Consider the following 9,763-nt stretch of genomic DNA (forward strand, 5'->3'; position numbering starts at 1 on the left):
TCTTAATAAGGTCATCTCCTCCAAAACCTGGCACTGAATCAGAATGCTGTACAGTCCTCAAACAATGACAGCCTGGGTTTTGCTGACAAGGCAGTTGATGGCAACAGAGACTCGAGCTATCAAAGAGGGTCCTGCACACTTACCACCTCACAATCTGATCCCTGGTGGAGGGTAGACCTGAAGAAAGTGTACACAATCGGCGCTGTACTAATTACCAGTACAGTAGAACTAGAAAACGGGCTGGATGGTGCTGAAATTTGGATTGGAAAGTCAACAGAGATCAATGACCATGAAAGCATGAGGTGAAAACACTTGATAAAGCCCCAAATAATGAAATCATTATGTGAATAAGATTTATTCCTTCACTTTCTTTCTGTTTTTTTTGGGCTCTTGCATACACAGGTGTGCTGTGATCTCTCACTTTCCCAGTGGACAGACATTTTACTTTCCCTGCAGGTCTTTTGAAGGACAATACGTCACAGTGTTTCTCCCTGGAAGCAAGAAGATCCTAAGTCTCTGTGAGGTTGAAGTGTACTATGGTAATCACATTTCAGTCTGATGCTGATACAGACGTCTGGTATTTCATAGACTCTGAAACTCAGAAAATGTTATGAAAATTAAGTGTGACCTTTAAAATAACTGCACAGTGCACCTTCTGCAGAAACCGACTTTTCCTGGTTTTCTTTCAAGGATACCCATCACCCAATTTAGCACTTAAAGGAGAAGCTACTCAGTCATCTACGCTCTCTTTTGCTGCTGCATCCAAAGCCATCGACGGTAGACGGAACTCGTTCTATACCAATGGGTTCTGCAGCCACACTGCTGAAGACGAGACCGACCCCTGGTGGCGGGTAGACCTGCAGCACAGCTTTACAATCACTACTGTAAAAGTCACCAACAGAGGAGATTGCTGTGCTGAAAGACTGGATGGAGCTGAGATCCGAATAGGGAACTCACTGGAGAACAATGGAAACAATAATCCCAAGTAATGATGAGAATTCAATTTTCATTATGAAATGAAATTAAGAGATACATGCTATCCAACTTTGGGAAAATCCATATTAACAGAATATTGTCTGCATATATTCGTCTGTCAGGTGTGCTTCCATCTCCCACATAAAAGCGGGTAAAACCTACACATACCAGTGTGACGGAGGCAGCATGGAGGGTCGCTTTGTGAACCTGTTTCTTCCTGGACAGAAGAAAACTCTCACCCTGTGTGAAGTGGAGGTGTATGCTGCCCGAGGTAGAGCTTTTAGTGAGTGAATCTGATCTACTGAAACACACCTGCCTGATAATGACTCATGTCTGTTTGTTCTTTTCGATACTCAGTGGAACCGCTTCCAAATGTGGCCTTAAACAAAGAAACAGTACAGTCATCGACTTGGTCTGGGACAGAATATTGGGCCTCAAAAGCTGTCGATGGATGCAGAAATGGACAACTGCCACAAGGATGCTGTACCCACACTTCACCAACAGAGGACTCGCCCTGGTGGCACATAGACTTGTTGGGTCTCCATAAGGTCACTGCTGTCACCATCATCAACAGAGTCGGGAGTACAGCTTACAGGCTTATTGGGGCGCAGATCTTGATTGGGAACTCACTGGATCAAAATGGAATTAAAAACTCCATGTAGGACACGATTTCTCCATAAATATTTATGATTTTATTTTTCTCATTTAAACAACAGCACATTATTGTTTAGCCAAAACATTTTCTTTTGTAGATAAAATAAGTTTGATGTTTGTGTAAATCTATCAGGTGTGGCACTATCAATTCATTAGGGAGTTCCCCAACACACACATTCCAGTGTAATGAAATGGAAGGTCGCTACATCACTGTGTTCTTACCAGGACCTCAGAAAATACTGACGATGTGTGAAGTGGAGGTGTTTGCTTCTCTCTCTGGTATGGCCGTGGTGTGTTTGTTTCTAGCACCATATGTTGTGGTTGCATGTGCTTGTTGTTGCTTTCTTTATTGTCTCTATATTGCTTTCCACCTCTCAGTATTCATGTTTTAATTTGGAGCTGAAAGCAACCTTACAATTCAGCCTGTTAAAACAAAATGAAAACAACCAAACATGGTTGGAACAAACGCAACCTGTCAAAATTTTTCTTCTCAGCCCCCAAAGCTGTCACTCCTCCACCAACTCCTCCACCATCTCCTCCCACTGTGAGCGTACTGCTGGGCGAAAGGAATGTGATGGTTGTGGGAAAGAGGCTTTGCTGGTCTGATGCTCTGATGTACTGTAGACATTATCACTGGGACCTGCTCAGCCTTCACAGCCAACAGGAGCAAGACGAGTTGGAGCAGCTGCTGGGCAGCCTTCCCTTCACCCTCACAGACTACATCTGGCTGGGACTGCGCAGGTACTGTGCTTATCATGTAAATGCTCTTAACACCTCAATGAATGAACAGGACATAATATGAATGAGATGTTGTTCATGTCCAGTTGCAATACAATGTAAAAAGAAATCTATCCAATGATTAGAAATGTGAAATGACCACAAAGAGACAGAAGAAGAAGTAACCACATCAAATAAAAATATCACCACAAAGCAATGCAAACAATGTACACAATGACTCAAACTGACTAGGAAAGGTTTAAAAGAAGATAGAGAACACACAAAGTTACCAACAGAGCACCACTTATCTAACCGAGGGTCACAGGAGTGCAGTTAGTTCATAATAACCCTGAACTTGGTAGGAGGAAGAAAATGGATGAATGGTTGGTTTTAGGTTTTTGGCCCCATTTAACATCATAAAGATAAATCTGCATCATATAATTGTGGAAAAAAGAGAAAAAGCTTTTAAACATCCACAGGTAACATAAACAGCAGCATTTTGTTCACTCTGTCCAACAGGTCACTAAGAGGAAATGACTGGTTCTGGATGTCTGGACATTCCATGAATTTCTTCCATTGGCCACAAAATTGGGTCCCTCGCTATTATTCGAACACCTGTGGTGGCATGGGCAGCACAGAGGACTTCCAGTGGAAGGACATCCACTGTGGGAAACAACTCAACTTCATTTGCCAATTAGGTTGGGCTTATACCACTGTAATGCATTCTGCGATTTGTTGTACACTTGTGATTCCTCACAGTATCGTGTTTCTGGGGATTAATTACTCTACTCTCTGTTCATTAGGTGCTGGGGACGACATGCAAAGAGTGTATTTCTACAGCACCAAGAAAGACAGAACCCTAGAGTAAAGGCCAACAATATATTGCAAATGCAAATTGCAATGTGTATAAGGGGGGCTCATCTCACCTTATAGGAGGCAACCTTTCTGCAAACAGCTGCAGTCGGACTTGGACTGACTGCAGTCACTCTGAGAGAGATTAGTGAAGGTTTCAAATAATTGCTGTCCAATTTATAAATGCAGACTAACTGCTACAACGATTCCATCAGTTTGAATGAGGCTTTATCAGTGAGCACAACTCAACTTCAGGTTATATTCCTTTGTTACTAGGTTACTGAGTGCAAATGTAAAAGTTAACTATGAATTTCTGTTAAATGGGTTTTTCTCTCTATATAGACAGATCGGTGATTTACAATTTATTACTGTTAGTTGCCGTATTATCAGAAACATATTGCATGTAATTACCAGCTTGACCCCATTCATCTCCTCCTAGATGAGTCGACCAATCATGATGAAACTTTGCACAGACATTGTCTAGGGCTCTGTAAGTGCCAACATCTAATTGCTATATACAAATGTTTTACCCACAATTGTATATATTTGATAGATTAGAGTGTTTGTTGCAATATAATGTAGGGCTGAACGATTATGGAAAATAATCTAATTGCTATTTTTTGCCCCAATATTGCGATTGCGATGCGATTATTTTTTAAGGTCTTTGTCTTCTGTATTATTAAACAAAGACAAGCAATACATCATATAGTATGGCCAATACTATATTACATTAATTTTAAACTGTTCTTTCCTGGAAGACAGACCTCTGTTATGATGACATGAGGTGATGCATGAATTGATGACTGACATTTTTATTTAACTTCTTCAATCACAACAGTATATTTGAACATACACAATAGTTTATTTTTAGCTTACAAACATCTGAGCATAAAGTGCTGACAAGGAACCCTGGTGTAAACATTAAAATGAAAGTCAGTACAATGTGCAGATTGCAGAAATATACATAAACAAAATCAGTGGCTTTACCACGCTCAGTTTTTCGACATCTGTGAACTACTAGACAGTCATTCAATTAAAAAATAATATTAAATAAATAAAACTAATAAATAAAAAATACACACATCTTACTGATCTCTGCAGTCAGTAACATTACACATAAAGTGCAAACATAATAGCAATTGTATAAACACACACACAAACACGCCTTTAAAGTTTAAAGGCGTGAAATTGGACGGTCTAGTTCTGATTAGCGTCACCGCTGTCTCGGTGGAGTTTAATAAACTCGGCCGTCTGCTTCTTGCTATCTAAAATATAACCAGACACTGGCGTAAATTCTCGACTGTCTCATACTTCTGTTTAATAAGTTTTCTGTTTGACGTTTAGTCAGCTGTGTGAAAACCAAGGAGGAACCCACCCGGGGGATTAATAAAGTTTTATTTTATCTAATCTAATAACTTTAATCTCAGCCAAACCGATTTACTCACGAACAAACAAAACACTGAAAAAAGCCCAACAATAACATTTTTAGGTTGTCTAAGTGACTTATATATCACGTTTAACCCGAGCAGCGAAACTCCGTGGTGATCTGAAAATGATGTGCCGGGAGTTGTGCCGTTCTCGGCCGCATCAGTAACCCTCGAGCTCCCGGCTAGCTGTCGAGCTGGTGGGTAGCAGACGCCTCTGAAAACGTCGAAGCACTTTTGCAAATATGGGATATCTTGATAAACCGAGCAGATATTTGGTGTTTACACAACTACTTTCTCGCCTGAAAATATGTTAAAAGTTTATTTTGTGACCCTGAAAGATTAGTATGAGTAATTTTAAAACTCAGTAGCGGCCGCCATTGCTGGAAACTGGAGTTTGGCTGGGCCGCGCTATGAATTCTGGGATATGGTAGTAATTTGGACAGCCTTCGGCGCGTCGCTGTGACGTAATCGGTCTACAAATGCGGCCTCAGGAGGATGCAGCCCATGAATTTGGACATGTCCAGAGTATAATCGCAGCCTTTGCGGTTAGAAAATTGCACTTGATCATGTCGCGATATTATCGCAAATGCGATATATCGTTCAGCCCTAATATAATGTATCATAGCATCATCACTATAGTGATTGTATGTTTGTATGTTTCCTCTCTGCTAGTTTAAAAAATAAAGTGTCACTGTGTTAATGAACCTTTATGAACCATTTGATTTTAATTTGATTACAAAAGTAGCTTTAAAGGTGTTTCTGTATTATATGAATGATCTTAGCAATGAAATGCAGATCACCGCTGAAAAAACACAGAACTAAACTAGGTGATTAGTTAGTAGCTGGCAGTGAGGGATACTGCAAGGATTAGTGCAGAGGGGGTGAGAGAGAGAGACAGTCGTGCACACCAGCTTCTCTTTAATCAGTGGTGGAGGATTTATGGTGGAGAACATTTGGATGCAGAAAGTAATAACAGAAAAAGACACAAGACGGACTGAGGTTACATCATGTGAGTTATGCTTTTCCTCTTTTATTTTCACTGTATCATGTTTTACTTTAGGTATATAATGCATATAAAATATACATTTAATCAAACTGTTGACATTAATATTGTCTATACCGTAGATATAAAGTATCAAGCTTTGTATCTATTAGTGTCTTATTTCAGGTCTTATTTACAGTTAATACCTCCCTGCTTTTGTACACGTCTGTGTATTTATAAGCATATTACAGTCATGCTGTAAATTTCTTAAGATATAACCATGTAGACATTAATTTGCACCCTTCAGTTATTGAGTATCGATTGTTTTTGAGCAGTGAGAAAGTTCCCTCTTGGAAAATACATTTGATGATACATAGTGTAGGATTCCTAAGGTGGCAAAGATTAGTTTAAGTGGATTATAGGAATCTACCTCTATTTCTAGTGTCTGTGATCACGTGAAGTCACCTGCTGTATTCGCCTGTAACATCTCTGTTTGTTATGGAGGTTAAAGGTTTGCTTCTTTCCTGTCAGGGCTACTGTAAGTGCAGATGACTTTTTCCAGTAACTTTGTTTTGATAAGCTAATCTATTCCACAAAAAGGATCTGTTTTGTCATGGTTGGCAGCTATGGGCTGCTGTATTAGAGGTGAACCTTGATTTTTTTGTTGGTTCATTTTCCATCTACTAACAGGAAGAAGTGGGGTTTAGACATCAATAAGTCTATTTGATTAATCAATCCAAGTATTTGGTGGAGGCATGTTGGATGATCTGATGGCTCACTGAAGCTTGTATACGTCAGCTCTGTAAACTCTGAGGTGCAACATTTCAAAAATAGCTTTTGAGATGTTTCCTTGTAAATAAAATGATGAACCAGCCAGCAGGCAATAAATGCCATCCACAGAGCTGCTGTTAAAAACAGCAGTAGAGCCCCAGCTGTGAGTCACCTTGTGCTCCTTTATGAAAGACAATGTATTGGCAAGGAATATCCACAATCTGTAGTTCCTCCAACAGTGCCGATCACCAGAGTATCCAGCGCATTTCCAGATCGATGAGGTAAAACGATGATGTTCTGAAGACAAACTACAGAAAAGTGCATCTTTGATGTTTTACAAAGTGCATTTTTATCCTTTTGGGGGTTTTTGTATCCAAGACGTGATCATATGAACAACCCAGATACAAAATATTACCTCATTATCAAGGTGAGATGGAGATGGGTAGCAAAGGGGCTTGCAGATACAGAGCAACTTTAAGAAGACTAATGCAGCTTAAACTGCAAATCCTATATGAAAGGTTGATGTGCTGAATGGTATGCATGATTTACTCTTTAACCATAACACAAATCTGATTATTACATCATAGCTAATAACCTGTATACGCTGAACACCTTTCTAAGCTGTCTTCCTCTTGGCAGCACTTTCACAAAGTGCAGATTTTACAGTACTGTGCAAACATTTTTGAGTTTTGAGTTTTTAATCATAGGAACAAGTTAGTGCATTAAATGAAAAACAAAGTGCTGATTCACATGTCTGCTGCATTTTGTGTCAGCTGGAATTGTCTCCTTTCCAGTTTATTCTATGCTAAAACAAGCACTCTTGCTATGAATACCATTTATACAGTGTCAGTCACAATAGGGTCCTTTTACTCAGTTATACAACACTGCAATTAAAGAACATGAGAATGTGAGGCTGATGCAGAATATTAATACACTTTACTGGCTATTGTCATGTTTGACAAACTCTGAGATTCAGGTTTCTTTGTTTGTAACACGAGTTTTCTTAACAAAACAGGAAAAAGAAACCGTTGCTACTATTGTGTGTGGGGCATCCTTTCTCTTCAAGAGTTGGTTCACATTAATAATCTTTCAACTGAATTTCAGTCTTCTCACGTGTGATTTGGGTGGACTGTGTTTCTCCAAGCTTTAAATTCTGGACAGACACACACATTACTGACCAGGATTCTGACTTTGGGTGGAGCCCAGCTTAAAGCTGCTGTGACCCAGAAAACATGTGCAATTATCATCCAAAGGTTTTGGGGTGTTCTAAATCCCTCCAAACAGGTGGTTATTTAACACACCTTCCTGTGGCATAAACAGTAATATGATACATAGTATGATGCTTGCTATTATCCAGGATCCTCACTATACCATCTGAGGCTTATACCTACTGAGACATTTATTTGATTTAAACTAATATGTTATACGCTGATGATCCCATCCTGTAAAAACATAAAATGAAGCATTCATTTATTTGCAATTAAAATAATTTAATTGTATTTTACTTTGACTCACATGTTTTTTATATTTTTGTGTGTAAATATGTTTTAACCTCTTTTTGATGCAGTTTAGTGTTAACAGCAATGTGCGGTGTGCAAATCCATTCAAAATACACATACAGTGAATTATTCTATGTATCTATCTGCATGCACAAACACAGACACACAAACATGCTTCGGTCTCCCTCTCTAATCCTCTGCTTATACAATCAGGGGGCTGTAAGGGTCATTGTAACAAAGCTTGCCAGCTGAACCAGATCTCATTATTGAAATATGTTGCCTATGAGCCTCTCCGTGTGCAGTAGTGCATATCAGCAGGGAGACATGTATCTAAATCAGGACTAATCACAGACAGATGGAGACAACAGAGGGAGGAGGAGTGAAGGAGAAGTGGTGACAGTGTGGGCGGAGAAAGGGGAGGAACCCCGGAGAGGCAAACTGTCCTTAATTTGGTTAAGCCTGAGATTTTTGGATTACCTTTGGCAATTAATCTTGTTACAGTGCTGTGCAGCGACAGAGGGACGTGGGAGGGGCCTGTGTGTGTTTAAAAGTAACTAACCTTGTGGTCTGCTATGATGTAGCTTATTTATCTGCTCAGCTACATAGGTAGGATGAGTAATATGTATTTGTATTAGGTTGTTACATTGTAGAAAATGAAACAATGTAGCCACTTTCAAATGGACTAGAAGTGTGTTAGTGTAAACCAAGAATCAGAAACGGGAAGTGTTACTGACTGACAAACAGAGATGTTCACAAAATAACAGCTTGTTAGCCAAACGCTCCAAAAAAGTATGCCTTTAACATCAGGTTGTATTAAGTGAATTTTTGGATTTGAGAAAACCTGGAAAAAATGTCTTTGAGAAAATAAATCAGACCTTACTCATTCAGACCTAGTCCTGTTAGCTGTTAATGTCTGGCTGCTAGGGAAAAAAGTGTAGTCTCCAACTGGTAGGTAACTGGTTCTGGAGTTTCCTGGTTAAAAACCTTCATTTGATTGATTTGGTCGCTAACAAATTGCTGTGGTCACTGCCAGTTTGCACAGTGGGTTCTCTTAACTTTGATGTAAACATGCGCAAACTGTGACAAGTGCAAAACAAACCAGAAACATCAACTGTTTGCCTTCAAAGGAAAAGTTGCATGATTTGAAATGTCTTGGGTGAAGCAGGAAGGCACAACTTTTACCTTTTTAAGTTTCACTACAAATTGTAGGGGCCACAAAGGGGCTACTTAAAAAAATCTCTAAATAATGAAATTAAATATCAATCAAAAATTGGCTCCTTAAACTGTTGCATAGGTAGTCTAGAATATGCTGATTGTTCTATTAATCTTGTACATGTGGAACTCTAAAAGCACCTGATTTTACTGGGTAATTCAGTTTCCTACTATATTATTATACATTCAGAAAACGTACAGATACATTTACTTGTTATCTAGTTTGAACACAATGTATGAAATATGTGAATACCTTATCAAATATAACAGATTAAACTACACAACAGCAGTCTATGTAAAAGGGATGAAGTTACAGTGACACTTACACACAAATGAGTTTGAATATTTCACTTACCTGATAAAACACAATGCTTTAGACTAAGCACACACTTTGAGCATGAGAATGAGGCGATGGAGAGAGGATTAAAGGGATTACAGCCAGGTCAAAGGTCAAAAAGGACAGAATGAAATGAGGGCACATTTAAATCAGAGTGAAACAGTGAGAAGAGCTATTACTTTACTGCACTTTGTAGTAATTCTGTTGCATCGTGTAGGTAAAATTAAAAAATCCAATTAATCTAAAGACTAAAATTAGTGGAGGTTTTAACCTCCCCACAATCAATTTGTAATATTGTTCCCAAAAGCTGCCCACCATTGCTGGACATGTGTGGCTG

General features: G+C 39.1%; 1 protein-coding gene across 1 annotated transcript in view; it reads left to right on the forward strand.

Annotated features, from left to right (window-relative positions):
* Positions 1-5,311, forward strand: part of LOC146670826 (uncharacterized) — a 411,199-nt gene extending 405,888 nt beyond the window's left edge. The window contains exons 3-11 of the mRNA XM_085402959.1: positions 11-302; positions 403-539; positions 691-985; positions 1,098-1,246; positions 1,333-1,633; positions 1,763-1,908; positions 2,124-2,370; positions 2,866-3,044; positions 3,150-5,311. Coding sequence (XP_085259085.1) covers positions 11-302; positions 403-539; positions 691-985; positions 1,098-1,246; positions 1,333-1,633; positions 1,763-1,908; positions 2,124-2,370; positions 2,866-3,044; positions 3,150-3,214 — 1,811 coding nt within the window. The 3' untranslated portion in view covers positions 3,215-5,311. The remainder of the gene's footprint in view (positions 1-10; positions 303-402; positions 540-690; positions 986-1,097; positions 1,247-1,332; positions 1,634-1,762; positions 1,909-2,123; positions 2,371-2,865; positions 3,045-3,149) is intronic.
* The last annotated feature ends 4,452 nt before the right edge of the window (positions 5,312-9,763 follow it).

The sequence above is a fragment of the Rhamphochromis longiceps genome, linkage group LG4 (genome assembly GCF_057381845.1).
Source record: "Rhamphochromis longiceps isolate RC_006_pf linkage group LG4, R_longiceps_female_GT1.1, whole genome shotgun sequence".
Taxonomy (NCBI): Eukaryota; Metazoa; Chordata; class Actinopteri; order Cichliformes; family Cichlidae; genus Rhamphochromis; species Rhamphochromis longiceps.